This window comes from Pagrus pagrus (assembly GCF_965226575.1).
Source record: "Pagrus pagrus genome assembly, chromosome: 9".
NCBI classification, from domain to species: Eukaryota; Metazoa; Chordata; class Actinopteri; order Spariformes; family Sparidae; genus Pagrus; species Pagrus pagrus.
The window spans coordinates 21,400,154-21,426,658 of NC_140193.1; the positions used below are offsets into that span (position 1 = coordinate 21,400,154).

General features: G+C 40.9%; 3 protein-coding genes across 4 annotated transcripts in view; 1 reads left to right on the top strand and 2 right to left on the bottom strand.

The window, feature by feature from the left end:
* The first annotated feature begins 810 nt into the window (after positions 1-810).
* Positions 811-4,635, top strand: LOC311263052 (inosine-uridine preferring nucleoside hydrolase). 2 transcript variants are annotated; one of them, XM_084362906.1, is made up of 7 exons: positions 811-917; positions 1,574-1,671; positions 1,895-2,082; positions 2,734-2,913; positions 3,173-3,284; positions 3,906-4,042; positions 4,175-4,635. In XM_084362906.1, exons 1-7 carry the CDS (start codon positions 856-858, stop codon positions 4,520-4,522), a joined length of 1,125 nt encoding a protein of 374 aa, XP_084219032.1. In that variant the 5' UTR covers positions 811-855; the 3' UTR covers positions 4,523-4,635. The 2 variants fall into 2 exon arrangements, with proteins under 2 accessions (XP_084219032.1, XP_084219033.1); XM_084362907.1 differs by lacking the exon at positions 811-917 and adding an exon at positions 1,014-1,119.
* A 96-nt stretch (positions 4,636-4,731) lies between these two features.
* coa5 (cytochrome C oxidase assembly factor 5) lies at positions 4,732-6,692 on the bottom strand. Its single transcript, XM_084362908.1, has 3 exons — positions 6,457-6,692; positions 5,236-5,319; positions 4,732-5,088 (listed from the first exon to the last, which is right to left on the bottom strand). The coding sequence occupies exons 1-3, from the start codon at positions 6,556-6,558 to the stop codon at positions 5,047-5,049; spliced, it is 228 nt and encodes a 75-aa protein (XP_084219034.1). The 5' UTR covers positions 6,559-6,692; the 3' UTR covers positions 4,732-5,046.
* Positions 6,693-7,901: 1,209 nt separating this feature from the next.
* Positions 7,902-26,505, bottom strand: part of mgat4a (alpha-1,3-mannosyl-glycoprotein 4-beta-N-acetylglucosaminyltransferase A) — a 36,747-nt gene continuing 18,143 nt past the window's right edge. Inside the window, exons 4-16 of the mRNA XM_084361705.1 lie at positions 20,540-20,673; positions 20,385-20,431; positions 20,184-20,297; positions 17,443-17,518; positions 16,177-16,291; positions 15,594-15,724; positions 13,047-13,154; positions 12,876-12,950; positions 12,655-12,773; positions 11,416-11,494; positions 11,038-11,098; positions 9,801-9,913; positions 7,902-9,682 (exon numbers count right to left, since the gene is read on the bottom strand). Coding sequence (XP_084217831.1) covers positions 9,656-9,682; positions 9,801-9,913; positions 11,038-11,098; positions 11,416-11,494; positions 12,655-12,773; positions 12,876-12,950; positions 13,047-13,154; positions 15,594-15,724; positions 16,177-16,291; positions 17,443-17,518; positions 20,184-20,297; positions 20,385-20,431; positions 20,540-20,673 — 1,199 coding nt within the window. The 3' untranslated portion in view covers positions 7,902-9,655. The remainder of the gene's footprint in view (positions 9,683-9,800; positions 9,914-11,037; positions 11,099-11,415; positions 11,495-12,654; positions 12,774-12,875; positions 12,951-13,046; positions 13,155-15,593; positions 15,725-16,176; positions 16,292-17,442; positions 17,519-20,183; positions 20,298-20,384; positions 20,432-20,539; positions 20,674-26,505) is intronic.

Below are 26,505 nucleotides of genomic sequence, written 5' to 3' on the forward strand. Positions count from 1 at the left end.
CCAACATAAATAATATTCATGGACTTATTTTCACTTCATATTTTTACCCTGGTCATCTATTCCCCCTCTTTGACAACCACTGGTGTCCAGGGTCTCTAAGACCCTGTCTCACTGATGAGTTCTTAGTTAAAAACTATTTTAATTCATGCCCTTATTCAACTATGTATTGAGTTCACAAGCATTTTTTCTATAATTTAGTTCCATTTGTTTACTTTAAGTATCATCATACATGTACAATGTACAGAGAGACTGAGGGTGGTTGCCTCGGGCCCTTTATTGGATTAATCGGGCCATGCTCCCAGTGAATAGTTGTCTTGTTTGGTCATTTTGGTCAATTTTTGAAGCAGTGCTTAGACAATTACAAGAACACGTATGAAGGGATCTTTAATTAAAAGAAAATAGTCTGTGACAATTATTTAGACAGAAATGTGGACTTGTAATTGGACTTAGGCTACTTGTTAATGTGGAAAAACTAAACTAAAAGTCAAACGAAAACACAGTTTCGCTTTAAAGCTATTTCCGGGAGTGAGGTAACCGCCATAGATTGTTTAGTATTGAAGAAGAATCACCTCCACAGTCAAACAAGATCCACTGTCCATCCTGGAAATAGAGGCGTCTCTCAAAACGTAGTAATTCACGGGTAAATCTCTAACATAAGGTACACACAAATCTTTGTTATGCTAGCACTCCTCACGTCTTTGAAATGACACGTTTGAAATCTTTGGTTACACAATATTTCGTGAAAGTTGTTATTATCGCCACACTGCCTGCTTGCCTGCTTCTAGACGTAGTTCGCAGAAATCACTACAGAGTGAGACCTCGCTGCTTCTTCCTCCTCAGTCTTTCTACGTGTACATGGCGGGGACTTTACGGCGTTTAGCTACATGTCACGTCGTCATCAGCACCTCTGTGAGCAGGTGAGGCGAGACTACACTCACATCACAACCATGTAAACTGTAGAGCTGTCTGAGAAGAGTCACACAGACAGAGCTCTGCTGGGCTACACAACACATTCATATCTCTGTCTGAGAGCTGTCGTGTTAGCTTGACCACTAATGTCACAGGACGCGTGAAATGCACCTTCATGCTCTTAAATGCAGAAATGACAGAAATGTGTCTGTAAGCTATATTTGAACACACTCACACACCATGAGAAATGTTCAACGGTCCCTTTGAGAGAGTCAGTTCCTTGCTGGTGCCATGTGGCATCAAATGTTGTAGCTAAAACAACAGTGAGCAACGATGATATTCACCATAGATTGATCTGCTGATTATCTTCACGATGAGTCCATACATTTGTTGTCTTTAAAAATGTCAACAACAAAAAAAATCTTAAATAATGCTCATCATGTCTACAAAATGCTGCAAATAAAATGACAGTGTGTGAGAGTGAGCAGGGAAACTTTGCCTCAACAGGTTTTATGTTTACTACACGTGTGATACTAGAATATATCTTTCCCCTGGAGGAGGATGTTGACCAACAAGGAAGAGGCTGATTGACTATTAACTTTTACTCCCTGTTACGTAACTCCTCCCATTCACTCCAGTGTGTTTGTCTCCTTGCTGCTCAAAGGTTGTGTGCAGCTGACCGTCGTTGGTTCCAGTCTGTGAGAGGAGGAAGAGCAGCGTCCAGCCAACACTGCAGTTTATCTCATTTACACTCAGCTCCAGGTAGGTGCTGTTCTGTGAAATGTGCCTGTTTCATTGACTTTCATTTCAGTTCATTGAATTAAACAACCAGCAAAGCTCACAACAGCTTTATCCAACTGTGACGTAGGGGAAATGTTATCTAATTAATTAATAACACCTGGGTTAGTGTTTCACTCTAGTAAACGCTAACCCAGGTGTGATAACAGTGTTTGGTTGTTGTTGGACTGAAGTCTTTGCTCCTCAGGGTCCACCATGTCTAAGAAGGTGCTGGTGGATGTAGACTGCGGGGTGGACGATGCTCAGGCCATCATGTTGGCGCTGGCCGCCCCCAACGTGAAGCTCCTTGGCATCACCTGCGTGCACGGAAACACCACAGTGGAGAATGTGTGTAAGAATACACTGAGAGTCCTGCAGGCCTGCAATAAACTGGAGGTGGGTGCACACAGCCAATGGTGTCCTTTTTCTGATCCCGACACGACTTAGTGGTGGATCTTTTCATACCAACATCTGTGTGTTTGATGAGACTGTTGCCAGATATTGACTGGAATTTCCTGGCGTCATGTGACAGGTCAGGGTGCTGCTTATGAAACTGACCATCAATGAGTTATTGTTCCTCAATCCACATGACCGCAGGAGGAACCAGTGTGAGTTCAGTTAGCTTTAGTAGAAAGTTTAACAAACATATCAAGATTAGACTATTACATTTTTATACCACAATAACTGGGGAATAGTCGCTGGTTTTGGCTGAGGGTGCTGAAAATAGGAAATGAAACCAAACGTCTGACATGATATTATCAAATCACAATATTTAAGTAATGACATTTGATTACTTTGTTACTTTTGGATGTGCTTTGAAGACATAATAGTGGCGCAATTCACACCCTGTGAAAGCATTTCTTTCACTCGAGGTCATGGGAATGAATTGGCAGCTGTAAGATTAACTTTGGTTTCCTTTGTGGTTTGTATCATTATAACGAGTCATGTGAATGTTGCTTAAATTGACATATATTAGTTCTGGAAGCCGTGTAATGAAACGCTTTCCCTTGTGGTATGTTTTTCATTTTTCTTCTTTTCTTGTGCCAGATTCCCGTGTTTAAAGGTGCTGCTAAGCCCATCCTTGGGAACAGCATCGACGCGGGACACTTCCATGGGCTGGATGGGCTGGGAGACGCTCCTGACCCCAACGCTCCCGGTCTGGACCTGGTTCAGAAGGAGGGCGCTGTGTCAGCTATGATCAGGATTGTCAATGAGAACCCAGGCGAGGTGAGAGAAGTTGATACAGCTCTATGTGTGCTTCTTTGGGGTTTTAACTTCAAATTTAAAAAGATATATTTTCCCTCTTATCTAAAGAGCTTTTTAAACATCTAGATTGTTTTTGTGTGAGAATCTCATACCCTTGACAGAGCCAGATATAAACATTATGGTGTCTGGATTAATACATACAACTACGTGTAAGAGGAGAACCTTGAATATGTGATTTTGGGGTGAACTGTCCTTTTAAGTCCTGGGTTTTATTCCCCAGGTATCTCTGGTTGCCACAGCACCCCTTACCAACCTGGCTCTGGCTGTGAGGATGGATCCATCGCTTCCGAGCAAACTCAGAGGGCTCTACATAATGGGAGGCAACACTGAATGTCAGTAAATTCATAAACTTCTAGTTTTTTAAGAATGTGTTTTAGCAAAAGGAATTGGAGGTGACATAATATACTTGAGATAAAGGACTTCTTTAAATAATTCTTCCACATTTGCACCTCTAACTGGCACAGACATGACTTTGTGCCTCGGAAGCTCAGTTAGTCGTCTCCTATCTCATATTATATCTGTTGAAAACTCGAAACTGAGTGCCATTCATCATTTAGCCTAACTAATGAGTAATTGATTAACAAAGTATTTTTTTCAAGCAAAACTGCTAAACATGATCTAATTGCAATTTCCCCAGTGTGAAGAACACTAATCAACATTTTTCACCGTTTCATAGACCAAACAAATTGAGAAAATAATCGACAGATTAATGGAAAATTTTAAAAATGGTTAGTTGCAGCCCTAAAATTAAGCAACATGACAATTTTCCTTTATTTCTGGTGCTCTCCGGACAAAAAAAAAAATCAATTAAGATTAATCAAAAATATAATATATAGCTGTGTTCACATTACTTTCAAATCCTTGTCTATCAAGTGTTCTCAATATTCTGTCCACATCCTTCCATGGTGGAGTTGTGTGTGTAATCTGAGGTTTTCTGTCGTTTACTCCTTCAGCTCGAGGAAACACCACAGTGTGTGGCGAGTTCAATTTTACAGCTGATCCAGAAGCTGCGTACATCGTACTGAACGAGTACCAGTGTCCTACCTACTTGGCCTGCTGGGAGTTCACCTGCTACAGCAAGCTGTCCTGGGTGAGGCTTCATCTCCCTTCTCCTTCCTGAGTCAAATTACAGCACATAACCTTTCTAAGAAAGCAAATGCATCAATGAACTCATCAGAGAAATGTTGCTGCTCTGTCTTTATATCTTTCCTGCTGCTGACAGGAGTTTTGTGACGCCTGGTTGGCGCAGGACACGGATAAAGCTCGCTTCATGGCACGGGTCTTCCGCCACAGCATCGAGGCATCCAAATCAGAGCGCTTCAACAAAGAGTTTGTCGCTGGCTCAGGTTTCATTTCCTGTGACTCGTATGCCATCGCAGCCGCCATAGATGATTCATTCATCACAGAAAGTGACCATCATCCAGTGAGCGTGGAGCTGACGGGCACACACACCAGAGGCATGATGGTAGTAGATACTGTGGGCTTCCTGAAGAAGGCTCACAAGGCTTTTATCATTAAGAAGGTGGATATGAAGATGTTCGAGCAGATGATGATGGCTGCTTTAAAATAACATAGGCTTTAGTGGCCACCAGGTCCACATATTTTCATTTTGTGTTGAGTAATGCCTCTTACTAATCTTTATGTATACCACATTTGTATCATTAAAGGTTCTTTTATATTTTACTTGAAATCTTATGTGTCAGTCAGGTGCATTTTCAATGATAGTACCTCATTACAACTTTAATAGAAACTCTAACATTTGTCATTATTTATTTTAATACAAGCGTTTGTTTTTTCATAATACAAGCGTTTGTTTTTTCATAACACACACTCAGTCACTCATTGACAAAAAGCTCCAGCCAGTGACGGTTCCAGGTTTTTTCAGCACTGATGAGTTGGTAGTCCTTTTGTCTGTCAGTGTGCATTGATCTATATTAATTAGTCCATTGCTGCCCAGTATCACACCACGTCCTTCAGATCAGGTTGGCAAGCTGCTCATACACTGACCCGTGAGCAGAGCTCTCACATCATTACACGTATTTACAAGTGCTCATCCAGTAGTCACTCAACCATATGGCAGCTTCAGATGGTCCCTCAGTATCCTTTCCTTCCTCTGAATCTTGACCTTGTGTCCAGCTGTCAGGAGGACACACAGGGGTTAGTCTGCAGCACAGCTAAAAAACATGAGTCAAGTTTCTTTGAACAAGACAGTAGGATTTAATTTAAACATCAGCAATTTGTTTTCAGGGAGTGGAACGTGCTGGGTCATCAATGCTGGCTTACCATCGACCTCTTGCACTCAAAGAATGATGTCTGCAGGGCTTTGCAGTGGCCTTCCTTCAAACACTCGCTGGGCATCTTTCCCTCCTGAAAAAATGCAGAAGCCAGTTAGAATACACTGGGTCCTTATCATGAGCAAAATGGTCATTCCCCAGCAGCAACAAGATCCCGTCTCTGTGGCTCCCTGTCCTGTGACTGTACAGGACTTACTCAACTCTAGATAACACTTTTCTTCAGACCGGCGTGCATACCAATTAATTTGCAGCCTTTAAAAGTTTCCATGTGGTATGTGGCTTTTCTTTACAAAGACAACACTGCACAGTTTACACACTAGTTCATTCAAACTAAAGAAAGTAATAAGAAGGCAGTGAATGTTAAAGATAAAAAGCCCAAAACAGTTTCCACAAGTAAACTAAACCCATTAGCCCTTTTTCATTATGAGATTGAAATATTAATGTCTGGTCCCTTTTACATTGCCCTCTGCTGGACATTTTAACACAACAAGAACGCCTGATCAAAGCATTGGTTTATTGATTGATAGTTATTATTGTGTTCTTTCTGTAGGGTGTGTAGATTATATTGAAGAAAAACCTACAGACAAGAAATTAGTCGACACCACACTATTGTTGGCCTGACTCACACCAGAGTAGTGTTGTCACAATACTGAAATGTGTAACTTTAACTAAGAATATCCTGAAAAATATTGATGATACCATGGGGAATTATTGACCTGACAGTGAGGGCATGAAATTGTAGTGTTTTATTAAAAGATAAATATAACAAGGCTACAACAAAACAACATACAACTTTTCTTGAAAGGTGGCAAAAAAACAGCAGAATGGCTGTAGTCAACAATATCACACTGTTTTATTTAAGTTAACACCTTTTCTGTTTGTATTTTTGTTATATGAAAACATGTTAATATTGTTCCTACCATTCAAAACCCCACAAAATCTTATCCACACTCCTGAAAGGAAATGTTTCCAACCCTGTCGGCACCTGACGCTAGTGAAGTGCTAGCCTGATGTCAGCAAACCTTATCATCTTGACGAGAAGGTAAGCTAGCTGTCAGTCATGGTTAGTAAACGGGAGACTTTGATCTACATGCTGTCAGACACATGTAAAGGTGGTTGAGATGTGTTGACCTGAGTTTTATCTCGATATTTCGTCTGAATCCCTCGGGCGCAGTTGTTATCATTGAGGTACCAGAGGACATTAACTTACCTTCACCACACAGTCGTGCTGAAGGAGACACGCCTTGAAGTCCTCTCTGACCCCGGCGCAGGCTCTGGTGTCTTCCTCCTTATCCTCGTAGTATTTCGGCATTGTGCGGAATTCACGTTTACACAAATATCCCCTTTGACGTTGAACTCACAAGCGCAGGAGTCAGCTAGCTAAACGCAGTGATGTTGTTATAAAAACTGTCAGCCATGTTTGTCGAACGGCATGGTGGGAAAGCGGAAGTACCTAACGCAAAGAAGTGAATGCTGGGAGGGTTTGTAGTTTTTCACGTATGCTTCGTTCAGGATGTTAACTTTTCTAAATTTGAAAGCAGGGATGTGGATTTTAGTCATTTTGAATTGGACTTGATTCAGTATTTAGATGATTTGCAACTTGACTTGACAAAATCAGTGACCGGAGACTCGACTTGATGACTTGACATGAAGACTTAAATGGATGTTCATTTTATGTTTTCAGTGTCTCAGTGAGGGGGACTTGACTTGTCTTTCTCAAGAAAAAATGACTTGGGATGTGCTTGAGACTTGGACCAGATGTCAGCTTAAATGTAACATAAGCAAATCATCATCCATTTGTGAAAAGTTAAAAAACTGTCAAATTAATTAAATTAATACATTAAAATAATAATAATAAATTCTCGTCATATTTGGAGTGACTTAACAGCTGTTCTCAGATCAAACCTGGTGATGCAGATGGCATGAGTAATGCAAGTACAACAGAATCACAACACAAAAAAATGGCCATGACTTTCTACCAACATTTATCATTTATTTCAAATATGTCCATGTAAAATGATGTCAAAAACATCAGAGGCAGGCATACACATGTACATGATGAAGGCACATGAACTGATGGGTGTATGGGGTTGTCGAGGAAGGGAAGAGTTCCTTTTCTTTTTCATCTCCTGTCCACTTTTCACAAATACAGTAAGGGGGATCACATGACCGTTCATGCTGTTTTCATGCATTCAGTTTCTGTTTGTATGTGGATGCAGGACAAAGGGTGTTTCCCCTTTCAAAACACATTCCACCGTTTGAGTAGCTTTCTCTTAGTGTCCCCCGAAGAGGCTGAGATCAAGCGACTTCAGTTTTCTTGAGTACAGCTCTAGCATGGGTGGTTTGATCAAGGGGTGGAGGAGGCTTCTCCCACCAAAAATGTAAAAATTACAAATAATAATCATGCATGTGAAAAAGCACGATCAGCAAACATTGTCCCATTACTGTAACAAGTCCACCAAAAGGCACTTCACTACCCCCTTGAATAAACCACTGCGATGTGAAAATTAGTGAACTTTCACTTAAAAAACAACTTCCACTCAAAACATTGGCCACACACACACACACACGCACACACAAATACAAAACATGTCAAGTGAATTTCAAGAAACTATTGAGTGAGGCAGAAGAGAGAGTGAGGGAAAGGAAGAGAAATAATGCTCATTGCTTTTTTATATAGTATTTACAATCAGTGAAAGTTCTTACACAACCTCAGCCAAATCATACAACAATGGTGCACTCTGCAGTGATCAGTAGTCATAGTATTCTGTCCAATCAAACAGATACTTGTTTGGACAAAATGAACTGTTGCTGTGTTTTTGGAGGGGTCGGTGAAATGAGCATCCTCTGTGGGAAGATGGGAAATTTAAGTACAATGGTGAAAAGTGTGATGGTAACAAAAAAAATAGTGAAAAAGCAGTGCAAATCACGCTGTTTTAGATGATAACCTGGTACACGTTCGTTTTAACCCTTTTCACTTCGATAACACCGAGATATTATTTTCAACATCCAATCACTAATTGGATTTTGTGTGTCATCTAAAAATGTTAATAAATCCAGCAATCAGAGTGTAGGCAAAAGTGAGAGGGAACAGATTGGAATTGTGTTGCTGAGACAATTTCAAGGGACTCGGGTATAAGGCACGTTTTTCCAATTTTGACCAACAGCAGAATCTATTCACAACTCTCCCAATATTTAGTCTATAAGCAGCTGAAATAAAACTGTTTTAGTTGTAATCTTTGCTTCAAGTGAAAAGAAACTGGTACAGCTTCAGCCACTTCGAACAAAGCAACTTCGCAAGTAACTAACAGTGAAAATAAAACGTACAATATCGATTGAGAAAAAAAAAAACAACAACAACAAAAACCCCCACAACAGTACACAAATAAAACAGATTCTGAACTACCATAAACATCTCTTAATAGAATAAAAATATATTTTACCTCTTGTACAAATTAAAGATTTATTTCAAATAAATTAAGTCACCTTCATAGATCGTCATAGCTGTAACAATATATCAATATAACAATATATTCCTTCGGGAAAATGACGGCAAGGCAATGTCTGATTGGTTGTTACTAAAAATGGACACTGAGGTCATACACGGCCTGTCAGACAGGAGGTGAGATAGATAAGGTGTCATGGTACTTCTTGATGGACTGGGGTCGTTACCATGGAATCTGGCCTACGGTCAAAGTTGTAACCGACATCCTGAGTTTGTGTTTCAGGACGAGTGGAGTATTAGGTGTGTGACTGACAATACTCTGGAGGTGAGGGAAACATTTTCGTCTGGGCTGGTGTTGATCTAGAGCTCTGTCACCTCTGTCGAGAACAGAGAGCAACTGGCCATTAGTGATGACAACATTCTTGATCATCACGGGCTTTGTTGCTGAGGCGTTAGTGACAGTGCAAAGCCCCAGCTTGCCCAAAAGGTGGCAGCATTGAGTAACAGAAGGATTTGGCAGCATCGACACCAGTGGCCAGGTGACTGGTTCTCCCCAGATGTGAAGATTTCGTCCTCATTCGTCCAGACGTTTTCGGATTGTGATCAAAGCTGCTGAACGACACAGTCACTTTGAGAGCCAGAGCTTGGAACGGATGTCTTCGCACACGTCGCTGTTGTTCTGTAGACAGTAGTATTCACATTCTCACAAATGAATTAAGAGCACAAGAGTGGGGGAGAGATGCAGAAAGAAAGGGAGAAATCGATCGATGAGAGGAAGCAAAGTAAAATACATTAGGAGGAGCAGGGACAGAGAGGTGGCGTTCCTCAGACAAGCTCAGATGAGCGACTCTAGTGGGCTCTAATGACTTCACTGCTGGTTGCTAGGTGCCAGAGGCCCTGCGTAAGCAGTCTAGAGAATTTTGGTCCCCCTGGGGCCATGATTCATGGGCCCGCTCCAGAAGAATCAGCCAGCTATCCTCTTTATATGTATCTGCAGGAGGAGAGTAGAGCATCAGCATGTGTTATTGGATACAAACAAGGCGTAGTGGCATTTATCGTGTGTGTGATTGGACAGAAGATGAACAGGTGGTGGTGAGCGATTGGCTTACTTCACTGAGGATGGCCCATACAGCCGAGTCCTTGAGAACTGAAAGCCGCAGTGCCAAGACAGGATTGAAGGAAGGATCTACAGCCCCCTCTGCCACACCCTTCTCAAAATGACCTGCATGTTTAAGCACACACACAAAAGCATGTATGAAGTATGTGGACTCTGCGGTTACGTCATTGATGCTTGGTCAAAGTGATGGACAGTGTTTTCCGGAAGTCAAACTTTTAATGTGAATATACCAACCATATTATCATCATCATCATCATCATGTTGCTGCTGTTTATTCACCTGGACGCAAATTTAAAAAATGCACTCCAGAATTATTTCCTGGATGTATACATGTTTATAGCCTAAATCCCTGAATGTTATATGTTTGTATGACATGAAGGAGTTACAAACTTTCATTTTGTTATGCAACCCAGTGTTTTAAACGTCCCATAAATTACCTTGAACTTTAATTCTTTTTTATTAGTAGGGAGAGCGCAACCCTCATAATTTACGAGTCACTTAGGTGCTCAAGGTCTAAAAAAAAATAATTGCTGGCAAATAACATTAACTGACTCACTGGATGAACACGAACTTTATTGGAATATCACGCTCCAGCAAATGGCTTTCATCACTTTTTTTCACCCCGCCAAGGCGGTTATGTTTTCACCCCTATCAGTTTGTTTCTTTGTTGGTTTGTCAGCAGAATGCCACAAAAACTACAGAACAGATTTCCACAAAACTTGGATGGAGGATGGGGTTCGGCCCAGAATACACACCATTAACTTCTGTTGTGGATCCGGAGAAAGAGACAGGTCCATTTTTCTCACTTTCTTTAAAATTGCGACATTTTCGTTTCATTTTCATTTCTCAGGGAATAATGCATGAATCTTGATGAAAAAAACGCATTTAGGCGGCTGGCATCTATGACCGAGTACAAAAGGACACTGCTGGGCCTTGGCAGAGGCCATTATAGTTTTTTTAAGAAATCAGACTGACAAGGAATATTTCACAAAAGAAACCAAAAGAACAAAAAACATCAGCAAAAGAATAAAGATGACAAACTAATGCAGGAAGAACAGAAAACTTCAGAAGAAAATTGGCAAGGATAAAAAAGGAAAAAAAGCTATGACTGAGAACATCTCACCATCTTTTTGTAAACTGTCTATTACTGCAGGCACCATCAGTGTGAGCGTTTAATCTGAACATGATGTTCCAGTGCTTTTGTTTGCGTACACACATATAGCACTTACCGATCCTGTAAAAGCGGTCTTCAGTTCGCTTGTACTTCTCTTTGGTCTGCAATCCGGGTTCCTGTCATATGAACAGGGTGAAAGATGGACAGCAGAATGAAACATGAGAAACCAAATGGCATTTTTTAATTTTCTCATTTGCGCAGCCCTTGAACAGATGCTAGCGCCTGTGACTACACAGCGAGTGTGAATCACAATGTCAGAATGTATCGCCTGTGGCAGAGCAAACGATTCAGTCACGCTCACATTCCTGTCGATAATCAATACGCTTCGTCCCAAAGAGCAACCGCTCAGTGTAATCTAATCAAAACCGTTTGCACATCACACCACAGAGGGGTGACAGACTGTATTGTGTGTGTGGGGGAAGTATTTCCCTACTGAGACAGGCAGTATTTCCACGGTGGTGTTCTCTATCTTGTCCCCCGGGTGCTCCTGGTTTCCACTGCGAAACAGGAACCTGCGGAAAAAAAATCAAGCTTTATTTATAATGTTTACATACATGGATAAACATTCTTGCACTTTGGTTGCTGCCAAACAGACACACAAAGTCCATCATAGGTAAGTAAGGGCCAAAAATTGGCTGTGCAAAAGTAAGTGCACCCCCTGTGTCATCAGGACTTGCTGTCAGTGAGATATAAGTGATCAACAATTCAAAGCTTATGCTTCTCAGATCTCACATTCAGGTCATGGCTGGCTACAGGTTTTGAACATTAAAAAAATCCAGTATTCAGTCTTTGTAGCCAATTTCTGTAGATTTCAAAGCAACTGAAGGATGGTTTGAATTCACAAGAAGGCACAGTGCGGAGAGTGAGCTCCACTTGTAGCTTTGGATTTTACATTCAAATGCACGACCATGCCTTCCTTTCTTTATGTGAAACAAGGTTGTTTTCATTAAAGTGTGGGGGTGCACTGTGTTTATTTGCATTAAACGTTGAGCAGCCAGAGAAGGAAAGACGCCAGCCATAGATTGAGGCAGTGACAGATCGTAAAGAACGCTGTATCTCACAACCAACTGCTGACGAGACAACGTCTCATCAGCATAGCAACAGAGTCGGTGTAATTGGTGTCATTCAAAAGCAGACAAAAACACTTCAGTTACACAGTGGTACACTAGAAAGCCCTTTTCCCACTCACTGTCATTAACTTGCCGAGTGACTGACAGTCTCACACAATTGTTTCACTGTCCTGCTAAAATTAATCTCCACATGACCACATATTATCATCCTTTTCAGGCCAGCTCTGATCCAACCCGTCAAGTCTCACCATCAGTTCTTTTTATACTGTCGGTCTTGCTGTCTTTCTACCTCGGCCCCACAGAGAGTAGGAGGCTGGCCTGAGAATGCTTATTTTAGAGCACTCTCATTAGCTCACCCTGATCCCCGGAGACACACACACATGCATGCACTATCGCACGCACGCACACGCACACACACTGAAGCTAAGCCTGAATCACCGCAGGGCAGCAGGCAGAAATAACTGAAAAGGCAGATTTTTGCATGGGTCTGTATATGTAAATTTGGTGCTCATAATAACTATATACAGTATATGTGACACTGTGCATGCTCACCATATCATTTCAATGCAAATTAATGAGAAGCAGTGCACGCGAACACATACCTCTCTATGCTCACAGGTCTGTCAAATTTGAAGAGGACGTAGTCTCCAGTAGTAGGAGTGATGGCCCAGAAGAAGTCCTCTCCCAGGTATGTCTTCTCTAATGTGTGACCCTGATACACCTGTGTGAGACAGTACACAATGTTTGCACCTTGATTTTGGTAAACACTGCCTAAAATTAACAACTGCTTTGACTACAGACTATAGATAGCTTGGCACACTACCTTCATTGAAGTGGAAACCTCAGCTGGGGGGTTGACATGCATCTTGTGGAGCAGCGGCTTCAGGAAGTCCTTGTCCTACAGGACATAGACAGAGGGGAAGCTAACATTTCTACACGGGAAGCAGCCTGTACTGTTGCGGCAAATAAATCACTGTGAGGTTGTCAGACTCACTGTGAGCTTTTGGATCTTTCCGGCAAGTGAAGAATGGAGTCCCACATGTTGAAACAGGGAGGGTCTGAACCGCACACGTAGGCTGGACTTCTGCCGCTCGCAGTGTTTCTTTAGAAGAGCACAAAAGAGGGATGATGAAACCTTACAATCTGCTTATAACAGCCATGTTTCCATTAATGTATTTTTAATGCACATTTTTTAAGTCTTGCATAAGAAAATGCAACAGAAAGTTTAGAAAATCTTGACAAGTTTCACAAAAAAATATTGTAGACTGCCTTGAGGTCATTTTAGCCTGCTTCGAAAGAGAGTTAATGCCCTTAATGTTAAATGGAGCAGCTGTTTCTGCTCCAAGAGAAGAAGGAGAATCTGTTTCCGCTGTTGACATCTTCCCAAAGCACTATCTATTTTTTCACACGCAGATGGCCGAGGCAACTTGTTAAGTTTTCTTCTTCTGTCGAAAGGAATGTCGAAAAACTGAGCGCAGGTGGGGAGAAACAAATCTCCAGGTTCATTTTGACATTTATAAAGAGAGACTTTACATTTTAAATTTAGAACTGAAAAAGTCAAGGCAGTCCTTCTTCTCAGACATTATGACCAAAAACAATGCATGTGCTCTGTTTGCTACTGTAGACGAGCTAACAAAACCTCCTGTGCCAGTAGCTTCTGAACATCTATCTACCAGGGCCTGTAATGAATTTACATCCTTCTCCACTGCCAAAATTCAGAACATCAGACAAGCGGTCAGTGCCACGGTACCAGGTACAGAAGGTTTGCTGTTCACGTTCCACCTAAAACCAACTCTAAGACCATGAGACAATTTGATCCAATCAATGACAAAAACCTGCAAGAAATAATACAACATTTGAAATCTTCCTCCTGCTGTCTTGATATTTTACCAGCAGGGTTCTTCAAAAAAGTTTCAGCCTGCATGATGTCAGATCTGCTACAGATCGTCAACATGTCTCTTCTCTCAGGTGTCTTCCCCCAAGCCATGAAAACTGCAGTTATTAAACCACTCCTACTCCCACTCCCACTCAGTAATGAATAATTATAGGCCCATATCAATTTTAAGTAAAATAATTGAATAAGCTGCTTTTTAACAGCTGACAAATAGCAAATAATAAATGGCTGTCTTCCAATCAGGATTTCGACCACATCACAGCACTGAGACCGCTCTAGTCAAAGTACTCAATGACATTCATTTAAACACAGACAGTGGCAAAATTTCAGTCTTAGTATTACTGGATCTCAGTGCTGCGTTTGACACGGTCGACCACAGCGGATTAAAATGACATGCAGAGTACCCCAGGGCTCCATTCTGGGGCCTCTGCTGTTCAACATTTACACACTCCCTCTAGCTCAGATGATGGAAAACAACAAAATATGTTACCATAGCTATGGATACACACATTTACATAACCATATCACCAGGGGACTATAATCCCGAGACTGAAATACTTGTTTTTGGAGCCAAAGAAGTACGACTAGAAGTTTCTGCTCAGCTTCAAGCTGTAATGTTGAAAACTACAAACCAGGCCAGAAATCTTGGTGTTCAGCAGGCTGATGTTCAGCAGCCACACTAAGACAATTACAAAGTCAGCCTACTATCACCTTAATAATATGAATGAACTTGCATTTATCTTCAGCAGGCTCGACTACTGTAACGATGTCTTTACACAGGACTCTCTAGAAAATCCATCAGACAGCTGAAGCTGATTCAGAACGCTGCTGCTCGAGTCCCAACATGAACCAAAAAAGTAGATCACATCACTCCAGTTCTCAAATCTTTACACTGGTTTCCTGTCTGTCAAAGAATAGATTTCAAAATCCTGCTGTTGGTTTATAAAGCACTGAATAGTTTAGGGCCAAAATACATTTGTGATCTGCTGCTACGTTATGAACCATCCAGACCTCTGAGGTTGTCAGGTATAGGTCTGCTTTCAGTCCCTAGAGTCAAAACTAAACATGGAGAAGCAGCATTCAGTTATTATGTGCATATGTCTGAAACAAAACTGTAGGTCCGCTCCAACTCTCACCTCTTTTAAAATCAAGGCTGAAGACCATTCTGTTTGCCACTGCCTTTCATTGAAGCACTTTTAAAGCTTTGAACTGCACTGTGACTTTTATTCTTTAGTCTTGTCTCTTTTAAACCTATTCTATTTTAGCTTATTTTCCTATTTCTGAACTTGTTTTGTTTCTTCATGTCTTCCTACTTGTTTTTAATGTCTTTTAAATGCAATCTTTAATGTCTTTTAATATAATTTTGTGCCCCTGTAAAGCACTTTGAGTTGCCTTGTGTCTGAATTGTGCTATACAAAAAAACTTGCCTTGCCTTCTACTTCTATTAGGTTTATTTGGTGGTTGGCAAACAACTGGATTAGTTTCTGGTTCGCATCATCTACCGTCTTTGTTATAGCCATGGCTACCGTAACCTCAACCGCCAACTTGACAAAACTACGTTCACTAACGCTCACTTCAAATTTGCATGACAATCAGATGGTACCACGGCTTATGCCACTCTATCAATACAGTAATCGCAGAGCATACCGCATCTTTCTCAGGATTGCAGACTTTGACCCAGAGGATGTGGTCCAGCAGCCAGTCGATGGGCTTCTCCTTGTAGAACATGAAGATGAACTCAACAATTAAGTTCAGGTCTGGAGCCTGGAACATTTTTCCTGTTGGAAAGTGAGAGTAATTTAACAACCAATTACTTGCAACAGGATGATTAAACCATTAGTCTAACAAAAACAAATCAGATTTGTCACAGTTTCAGTTTGACAAAAAATATGCCCATTCCTCATTTACATATTGTAGCTGTTAATAATTTGGATTTGTTTTTCCCTGCCACATCATATCACTTATAATACAATAACACAATTTCTAAAGTGATTGATTAAATTTCTGTCTTTTCTTTAGTGTCTGCTCCAAAACCCAACTATTTATCAATAACCCTACAAATCTGACAGGATATGAATGCCTTGCCAAGTTAAGAGGTAAGATATTAAGCTAATAACCACTTTAGAAAGGTAAGCTAGCCAGGGTTGTTTGGCTGTGCCATCAGCTGACAACGCACATTTTGCTTCATCTGAGGTTGCCCAACATTGATTATGTGCTTAATGCATCATACCGATGAAGCCCAGCTGAGAGAACTCCAGGATCATCCAGTCCTCCGACGAGAGCTGAAGGGCAAAGTTCTTCATAGTGGCAAAGTAGTTGGGCTTGGCCACAATGTCATCCTCCAGCTGAAGGAACAGAGGCACAGAAAGAACAAACATAAGACAGAAGAAAAAGAAGAATTTAGGAGTCTGGGTTTATCGTTAAAGGAGAGGGTGTAAAGCAGGAGGGAGACTCATCTATGATCCTACTAGGGCAGAACACCGATCTGAGCTAAGAAACACACTTCTGAGGTGCTATACTAAGCTAGAGTAGCAGTAGATGTCAGAAAAGCAATACCTCTTCCCTCCAGGAGAGAGCAGAGAGTGGAAATGGCACACCCCATGAATAAGACAGAGATGGGAGATTAACAACACAGTGAAACTAAACCCTGAACGTCTGGCGTTAGCACTTCAGATCTGCTGAGAGTAAACATTTATATAAACATTCTCAAATTGGACGCCTAGTTTAGCCAAGAGGACAGATAAGAGCTGTACAAGTCTAAGAGGATTAGGCTCAGAATAAGTGAAACTGGCTCCGGCCTGAAAAAAAAAACAAAACACAAGAACACTGGCTCTGATGAATGACTACGTCGCCATGTTTTAATTTGGTAAGACAAGCTCCAAACTAATAGCAAACCAGTGTTAACCTAGTAACAGGCTTTCACTCTGATACAAGTGAGTAACAGTGTACAGAGCCCTTCTTAAAAGATATGTCCGCCCAAAAATCATTATTTGCCCATCCTCATGCAGATGGAAAGTTTTCGTAGCCTCAAAAACATTTCTGGAGCGTCAAGGCAAAACAGTGTTGAAGCATTCTCCTATACAACTGTAGTAGATGGGGACTCGTTTAAGAAGATTCAAAAAATGGCATAGTCCTAGTCTCCAGAGCCCAGAGATCCCAAAATCTATTTGAAAAGAAATTATTGGCATCCTCGTCCGCTCAAGTCAATTTGGGATCTCAGGTCTTCTGGAGACTGGAATATGCTGGACAAGGTGTATGGAGCCATTTCATGTTTATGTGTTGTTGGTGTTTTTTTTTTTACATTTTTAAATAAGTCCCCATCCTCAGTTGTTTAAGAGAATGCTGCTGCGCTGTTTTGCTGTGAAGCTCCAGAAATGTATTGTGGACAATGAAGCTTCGCCTGCGTAGATAATGAAAGAAAATTCGATTTTGGGTGAACTTATCCTTTAAAAAGAAAATCCAATAAGTTGCTGTTTTTTTTTCTTCAATGACATACCTGGACATAGTAAACCCCTTTGCTGACAGCATACATCATGAGGAAGGAATAGTCCAAATTCTGCTTGGTCCTCCATCTAAAGAAAGCAGAATTCAACAACACATATAATGAATGTCAGGCGGTACCGAATAGTTCAGAGCTTCATTCATAACGATGACATTTGAATGCTGTGCAGCTTTTTTCCATGTCGTTCTACAACACAGGTCGTACAACAAAATACAAGATTTATCTCTTAAAGTCAAGATGATGTGACATTTGTTGGGGTCTGTAGCAAACAAACATGTCTTCTTACATCTGGAGAACAAGATTTGTAGGTCAGGACATCTCTGCAGCACTGCCGTTCTTTATTATAATGCTGTTTCTTCAAACATTTTATCTTTAACAAAAACTGCAGCTTCATGCATTATGGTCATATTGACATTTTTGATTTTATTTCAATTAACTGTGCTGCCATACTGCATCAGATTTTTTCAAACTTACTGTATGTGACCTAAACATTTCCATTAACTCTGTTGTAAGGTCCGGCAGTCAACATGTATTGAAAGAGGATCGATGTTATCATTTCCAAAATTCCTAAAATGTTTCTTTCTAACAAAATATTCTGCCTCAAGCAATATTCTTTTTGTGTTTAGCCTTTTAAAAACGATTTCACTGCGTTAAAAAAACTGTTTGCTCACCTGCCTGCTGCAAACAAAGGCAGGCACACATTGGTAATAACAGGGCGGGGGTGGGCTAGCAGCAGTCTAACAGCACTATGAATACATTTATATAACCACAATAACAAAAAAAATCTATTTTGGCTGGAACACTATTGAAATTGAAGATTTTGTTCATGGATTTTTATTTATTCACATTCAAAGCTTCACTGTAAAACCTCAAGAGAAGTGCCAAATGTAAAACAAAAAGAAAAAACATTCAGTACAGCCCAAAATAAAACTACACATACATGAAACCAGCTGTATTTTAAAAGATATCTTCTGGGATATTTTACCTATGGAAAGCATGTCACACACACTGCTTCACATGGAAAAAGCAAAACGCTGCAAATCAGGTACTCCCGGATATACTGAATGCCACAACAGCAGACTGGGTGTGAATAATTTATAAACCAGTGCTGTCACACTAATTGTTTGATCTGAATGATCTGCTGTTGTTGCTGTCTGACTCATGGCTGTTCACCAAAGGAGTTGCAGGTGTTCATGATGCTTTCCACAAGGCAGGTGTTGGAGGTGCGTGTACACGCACCAACACACACCATTTTAACACACGCCACAGATATGAGGGCATGATTGTACATGCACTTAAATTCAGCCAGGTGGTTGAGTGTTGCTGCAGCTTCAGCAGTGAGGGAATGTAAAAAACCCTTTTCTGGACCATTCATTAGGATGCCGGCACACTGAGGCTGGGCAATATAGCCCTAAAATAATACTGCAATATATTTTGAAATCTTCTCAAAAGCACTTCATAATTGCTAGAAATGGGCAACAAAATCAAATACCACAATATTTCTGAATAAATACCTTGATATTGATATTGATATTGCAACAATATTGTAGGGTTGACTGTTGGTACCTTCACAAAAACATTAACACAATAAGATTTTTGCTAAATAATCATCAGTACTGTGGATATAATCAGTAAGTGGGTATATAGAAGTATTAGAAAGAAGTAGAACAGTCAAGTATGTTCATAAAATTACATCACTTTTCTGTAATGCAGCTTTTAAAGGAGACCTACTCTGCTCATTTTCAGGTTTAAGCCCCCCCGCCCCTTCCGAATACCCAGTCTGCTCTGACTGGTCAGCTCACATATGCCTGACCCAGCACCGCTAACAACAACAAAGAAGCTGTGCTAAATCAATTCAGCCAACCCAGCTGCTAGGCATACATTATGTGTGACGTAGTGCAATGTCACAAAATCACAGAATTAAAGGCAGGAGTATAGTATAATATAGCAGAGGCGGGGGGTTATAACTTTCAGGATCTTTCACTTGCAAAAGAACCTGTACAAAAAAAAAAGGAAAGGCAAAAAAAGAAAAGGCATAATAGGACTCATTGGAAACGAGAAGACAACACTAATGCCATATCACAATAGACTGATATCCAAAATCTAAGACATATATAACGATGCGCACACATAAAACAAACATCTAAAATGTTACCCTTTTTCTTTTCTTTTTTTAACCACAGCCACTGTTGAACAAGATACTAACTGCTCAGATTGCCATCAGAAGCATGCTCTGCTCACAAACACCCACACATACAAACAGAACACAAAGTCCTCTGGGCCTAAAGGCTACCATCTGAGTACATACTGCAAGTAGTCAGCACAAACTGCACCATAAACAGATTTCTAATGAGGCCAGTTAGATGACTATAAAGAGTGAAGATAAGCTAAGAGGATAACAAGAGGGAGCACTACAGAGAGAAAGAGATAGAGGGTGCTGCTGCTGATGACCTTGATCTGACTTTGAGGAATGCCTGTGGAATACTAAGTACCTCGGCAGCCTACCTAAAAGCTCTCGTTTGCTCGCTCCCTCCCACTTTCCCCCCCTGACTCATCCTTCTACTTTTTTTTTCTCTACAATCCTCATCACAGCTCTCCTTCAATTCATTTCTCTCAGGACTGGCTTCTCCCCTATTTCCATACTGATCTATATCGTATTTTGCACTAATTAAATGTCGGAGCGCTGAACTCACAGACAACACAGATGTCATGCCGGCAGTGTGTGAATTGCTTACTTGACTCTCTCTTTAGAGTCTCCAAAAGTCTCTTTGAGGTTGGTGAGCTCAGGGTAATAGGCAGCTGGCGGGGAGATCACCTCCAGCAAACCTGAACTCAGCTCTGTAGAAAACCTGAACAGAAGGAGGTCATTTTTGACATCAACAAGTTTGACAAACACACAATCACACACACACTTATCTCACAGGAAATGTACTCACTCTTTCTCCAGGCCAGCAACCACACTGTGAACGTAGTCCACATCAGTCTGCAGAGATGAAAGAATTAAACACATTGGACACACACTTGTTTTTTTAGTCATTGTGCAGAAGCGTTGTTGTGCTATGACTCATTCTGTGTGAATACGACATCTCACCTCCCCGACGAAGACAATAATGACACAGTCAAGTTTTTCCTCTGGTGACAGCTTGTCTATTAGCGAACGCAGCGTTTCTGACAGATAAGACTTCACCTTCCGCTTCACTGTGGGGATCCCCATCACCATGGTAACTGAGAAGAAGACAAAAGTGAGAGGTGAGAGAAGAAAGTGTCGAAGGGTGCAGAGGGATAAGAGGGGCGGCTGTTTAATTCAGTCCATCCAAAGAACCAAACAATCTTTGCTGTTCCACAATGACTAAATACACAAGCCGAGATCCGCAAGAGGAAAAATTCATGGCCAAAGTGACAGATGGTGGTGGGAGGTATGACTGACGGAGGTGGTTTGTAAGGCATCTGCACCACCGCGCTGCATGTTATTAAAGAACTGTGTCGTTTAACAATCTTATACAACATGGGTAAAGTAATTAAATCCAAATCATACAACGTTTGCAAGTCACTGATTCAAACAATGTTTTTACTTTAGACAGAGTTAGCAAATATTTATCATAGCTGGCATTCGCTCAACATCATCCTTTATCCAGAGATCTGCAGTGTTGCTTAATTCATTTATGAGATTTTCCAACCTGCTAATACAGACACAGCCAACAGCAGTGAGAAAAAAGTGTGAACTGACAGTTTTTCAGAGAGCGTCTGGCCTCTTATCACTGATTTATCTGTCATGTTTTTGTAATTAATTGATTAAAAATGAAACGATAAAACCATCAAAAAGTTACCAGGCCCCAAACCAATATAAAAACAGTGAACTAGACGTCCTCCACGCACCAGTCAAGTTACTTTGTGACATGCTTTTCATTATATTATTCTTATTTGTAGAACTAATTTAACTTTTTGTTTTATTTTGTTTTCACATGTCTGACTATTTTAAGCATAATATTATGATGTAACCTCTGACCTTTTGGATATCAAATGTCATAACTTCAAAATGCAGTTGTTGTGAATGCCCTTATATGCACTGATTGCAAACATGAAGTTAATAATCAACTCGGAGCTAAGAAAGGTCACGGGTAGCATCACATTCTGCTGAGGGCAGGCTGATAAAGCGAGACAACAGTAAGACATGGAAAGAAAGGACAAGAGAGAGACTATTGTCATCCCCTATTGTCAGCTCCTATTGTATGAGGTCTGGAGTGGCTGCGGCTGAACAGAAGGCCTCTTCTTTAGTATGGAGAGGTCCCCTGAGAGGTACACCAGACTGAACTGAAAACCAGTTCATTTTACTCACTAGGACACAAGGATCACTTTCACTAGGCTAAGATATACTGATGGAAAGAGATGGTGGGAAGAGAGTGTACAGCAAGCCCACACTGGTTCAACACTGATGAACAAGTCATCATGCTGGATATCTGACAGTGAATCAGTGTTTTACTCATCCAAAGGAAAATAAGTGTGTGCTCTTCATTTAAAAAGTTCAGCGTCCGCTTCCTCTTTACAGTGGACTTGCCCTTCACTGAATTCAAATCATATGTTCACAATCTTTTGCATAAAATGCGCAATGCTTTTTTTGGAAAACAGGAAATCGAGGTTAAGTGTTGTATTAGTGGAGGTTACAAGCAAATTGCCCCAAGGGGATGGTATTGGTTGTCAAGTAGATGGACCAGAGCTAATGCGTGCATGTGTTTGCGTGTTGGTGTGAGTCTGTGCGTGTACAGTTTGAAAGGAGAAGCATGCTAACTGAGCTGATGTGGGGGCACAAGGGGCCCCATCCGAGGCACAAAACAAACTTGAGGTGCAGCATGAGTGAGCAGCACAGTGGACTTGAGAAAGGGTGCAATCCTCCAGAGTGATCTGTGCGGCGTGGAGAATCTGTCCCACTTTTGCTTTGTGTTTTCACGCTGAGCTCCGTGCCGTATAGCGACACCCACCACCACCAAGAAAGTAGGTCGAGGATGAAAGGAGAACGTGGGAGGAAGGAAAAGAGACAGAGAGTGACAGAATAAGGGAGGGTGGCAGACAGTGAATGAGTGATAATGCATGCAAGTGCAGTGCGAGCAGGACCGACTCCAGGACTGCCCCTCCCCGTGTCCCTCCCCGTGTCCCTTGATCAGCCTGCCCGCTTCGTTCTGCCATCCTTTCATCTCTTTCAGGAAAAAAAGCAAAACAATCTCCATTTCTGTCACATCAGTGACAAGAACCGACTTGGCGTGCGATGCACATGAAAGGAGCTGGTGTTCAGCAGGATTTGTAATGTCTAGCAAAATGACACTTCATGTTTTTCTTAAACGTAGCATGTAAATGTTTTTATTTTGCCAAACAGGGACCATAGCTACACATTATTTGGGGTTATAGTTCATGTTAAAACAATATTGCAATATTCTTTGGCTTTATTGCAAAATTTTGAAACTCAAATGCACTGTATGGTAGACGTGGGGGACAAAATCACATAACACAATATTTTTTACCAAATATGTCAATATCAATATTGCTAGTTGATCATCATGGGTAATGTGGGTATAATTACTGTTAAGAATTGGTTACATTAGTAAAAAAAGAAAAAAGTTTAGTAGTATATTTACGATATCAAATCTGGACTAAGAGACATATCCCAAAACAGCAGACAGTGTTGCCATGCAACGGTAAACAATCCTAGCCATTGAGGCTGAAGTTAGCTACCGTACTACTGTTGTCAGATGTTAAAACTGACAGTTAAAATCCTACCTCCAGATCTCGCTGAAGACTAGACAACCCATCCCTGACCATTTTCTTATCTAGCCTTGTTTCTTCTGCTTCTGTTTTTTCTCTCTGTATTAGTATTAATGGTAAAGAAAGCTACAGTCTCCGTGTGTTTACATTTGTCTCCCCATGAGTTCACGTGAGGTGCTGCATCACTCCCTCTGGCAGGAAATTCATCCTGTGGTGTGTGATTTGCCACTATTTTCAAGTCCTGTAGCGTGCGCAGGTTTAGGATTGGAGACAAGAAACATCTGAGAAGATTCTCTTTATGTGCCTGAAGCAACCTAATTTCACAGTTGGTTAGGATTTAAAAAGTCCTGTAGTGTGAGGCTGGTCTGAGAGAGAACATGTGTTATTTAACTTACTAGGTTTGGACTTAAGGAAATCATGAATTAAATATAAAAAAAATGCAGATTAAGTAAAATGATAAAATATAAATATAATGAAATAAAGCAATAAATGTGGTCGTAGAGGCAAATCTCTATGGATTATTCCAATGAGATATTCTCAGGGCTGGGGAGTTTTTGTTTGAAGCAGGCTTTTATTCATATTTGATGTCCTTGATTGTTTGTATCTATACAGTAACATATGTTTGTGTTTGATTTTTCATTAACTAATTTAAATACGATCCTTTAAAATGATTCATTAAAATCTTGTTTGGTGAAAAACTGTCATGCTTTGGGGTAATTCAGGCATCATTTTATTTTAATTTACCTTCAAAGTAAATGCCAACAATGTTTTCCTCGGGACATGAGGTGTTGCTGCTGCGGATGAGAGGCACCCTGAGTAATTTTTTCAAAGTTTTACAAGCCTGAGGGATACTTTGTGTATGTGTGTATGTGCCTCACAGACTAAATTCATAGTATCATGTTATTTAGGTGGTTGTACTATATATTCAATCAATAACACCAGGAGCTTGGTAAGAAAAAACATCTTACCATCAATAACCAGGTAGAGTCACCATAAATTCTCCTCTCCATTATGTGGGTTGCATAATACAGAAACAGTAATAATGCTCCTGGTTATATTTGTTCTGTTTGCGTACAATTTAATACTGCACAAAACAGTTTCACCAATTAAATGAAGAAATTCACAATATTACGTTAGGAAAACCTGATCAACAGTGTAAGCTTTACAGCCTGAAGGTGTAGGGTGAATATAGACAGAGGCCACACTTGACAAGCACCCCAACACCCACATCTTGGGCATGGGTAAACAAAGACCTGACAATTAGATGCCAATGTCAACAACATGTGGGCATCAGGTCTGGTCGTTACCCTATGTTCAGACATCAGCTGGTAAAATGCACCACTGGAAAAGCTCTGTTGCTTTGACATGCCTTATTGCTTGCAGCTGGAAAATAGAGCCATGTCCTATTTTTTTTCTTCTTCAGTGTTGCATTGCAGCGATGCAGCTGGCCAATCAGGGTCCACACCAACACAAAACAGAGTGTTGCTTTTGAAATACAGAGACGGTTGAAAGCCGGTTCTAGGACAGGTTAGCCCTGTGGGTTTACGACCGGTGCATTAGGTATAAAGGCGATTATGGTTGGGTGGGTGTGTTAGTGAGGGAGTGTAGAGTGTTTGAATGTTTTAAAAGCTACAGAGTTGCCACTGAAGGTAATTAGTTTCAGATTAGATCTTCTTGATTAGATTGTGTTGATTAATGAACTGAGATCACAACTTCTGCCACAACTTCAGAGTCAGTGACTGCGTAATCAGCTGAATCAAGGGTTTCTCTGCCATGTTGAACACCGTGCACAAGCACAAAAAAGATAGAAAGAAGGAAGCAACAAAAAATGCAAATATGAGGTTTACATTACTGTCAACTGATAATTTTGCTGTCCACGCCCGTTTCAAACAGAAGCAAAAAGAAGTGTTGCAATTAGCTTCAGTGAGTGGGAAGCCGATGAGGGTCATATTCTTGTCCCTGCGCTGGCAACTACAGAATGGAGCTGGCCGGTAATCCAGCTCTGGTGAACCACTGCACTATGACTGACTTCACTAGTTGCCAGGGCTTGACACGCTAACTGGCTGTCATTGTTAGAAAGTAGTGAGTGTGACTCTTAAGATAACATAATGAGTCTTTGTTGTTCCCTCAAAGAGAAATCCACTTGTTACAGTAGCTTACAGCAGTGACTGACTGAGTGATAGATAAAGATATTGAAAACAAGACAAAATAGAAAATATTAAGTAAAATACTCATAATAATAATTAAGGCTATATACACACTATCCACCTTCCACATACAAAATATGACTAAGAAGGACAACTGCACATCATAATTGCAGCCATAAGTGTAATACAGTTTTACACATTAAATGTGTTTACAGGTGTTCGGGAGTACTGCTGCATATGTGAAAAAGTAGTATAAAGCATTTTGTGGCTCCAGAGGAAGCTGCATGTAATCTGACCAATTGCCTCCAGTGATGTCACTCAGTAGCTAAATTGCTTTGTGGGTAATGTAGGCAGTAGGTTTTTAAGAGCACTTGTATAACACAGACTCATTATGGACAGTTTAAAACAAATGATCCATACAGCGAGTGATTGATACAGCAGAATTGCCTTTTTTATTACACTCATTGTCGTCTCTTTTAAAACCTGGCGCCTGAATTACTAGCCACTGAGCACTAGCCACTGAGTGATGTCACCAGAGGCAATTAATTAGATTAGATGTAGTAGATGTGCACCATTTTGGTTTGAAAATGTGGCACAGATACTCCCTGAGCTGACTGGTGGGTGTGTGCGCGTCGTGCTTTAAGGTGCCGTTCGCCACAGCATGTGTTTGGTCTTTGCAGTGAGGTTTTTTGCAGGAGAAATGAACCAGCAGTTACCATGTGGATTTGAGCAGACACACGACTGTCTAAAGTCTCCTCAGGCCAGCAGAGGAGTCGGAAGTGGCAAAAGCCCTTTTCACACAGAGAATCCGCAGCGAAGGCTCGCCATTTCTCCGTCTTTGTTTGTTGAAAATGTTGAAATGTGATGAAGAGTCGGTAGGACAGACAGGATGACAGACACTTTTCCACATATAACTGCAGATTTTATTTTCCTCAGTTACCACATTACTGTTGTTTGGTCCTGTAATGTTGCTTTGCGGGTCATTTCTCTTGTATTTGATGAGTGAAGGATCTGTTTAGTTATCAGACTGTGAACACCATCAGACCAACACACCCCTGATCTGCGCCTCCGGCTTTTCCATTTACAAAGGCGCTGGCTTGCCTCTGCTGCGGCTCTGATACTACCTCCGGAGGCGCATCAGAGTCACAGCGAAACG

Excerpts from the sequence above, each read along its gene's own strand:
- LOC311263052 (XM_084362906.1), top strand. The coding sequence starts at position 856 with ATGGCGGGGACTTTACGGCGTTTAGCTACATGTCACGTCGTCATCAGC. Across the intron at positions 1,672-1,894 it reads TCATTTACACTCAGCTCCAG|GGTCCACCATGTCTAAGAAG; the intron begins GTAGGTGCTGTT and ends TTTGCTCCTCAG. Across the intron at positions 4,043-4,174 it reads GCTACAGCAAGCTGTCCTGG|GAGTTTTGTGACGCCTGGTT; the intron begins GTGAGGCTTCAT and ends TGCTGCTGACAG.
- coa5 (XM_084362908.1), bottom strand. The coding sequence starts at position 6,558 with ATGCCGAAATACTACGAGGATAAGGAGGAAGACACCAGAGCCTGCGCC. Across the intron at positions 5,320-6,456 it reads AGCACGACTGTGTGGTGAAG|GAGGGAAAGATGCCCAGCGA; the intron begins GTAAGTTAATGT and ends GCATTTTTTCAG. Across the intron at positions 5,089-5,235 it reads TTGAGTGCAAGAGGTCGATG|CTGGACACAAGGTCAAGATT; the intron begins GTAAGCCAGCAT and ends TCCTCCTGACAG.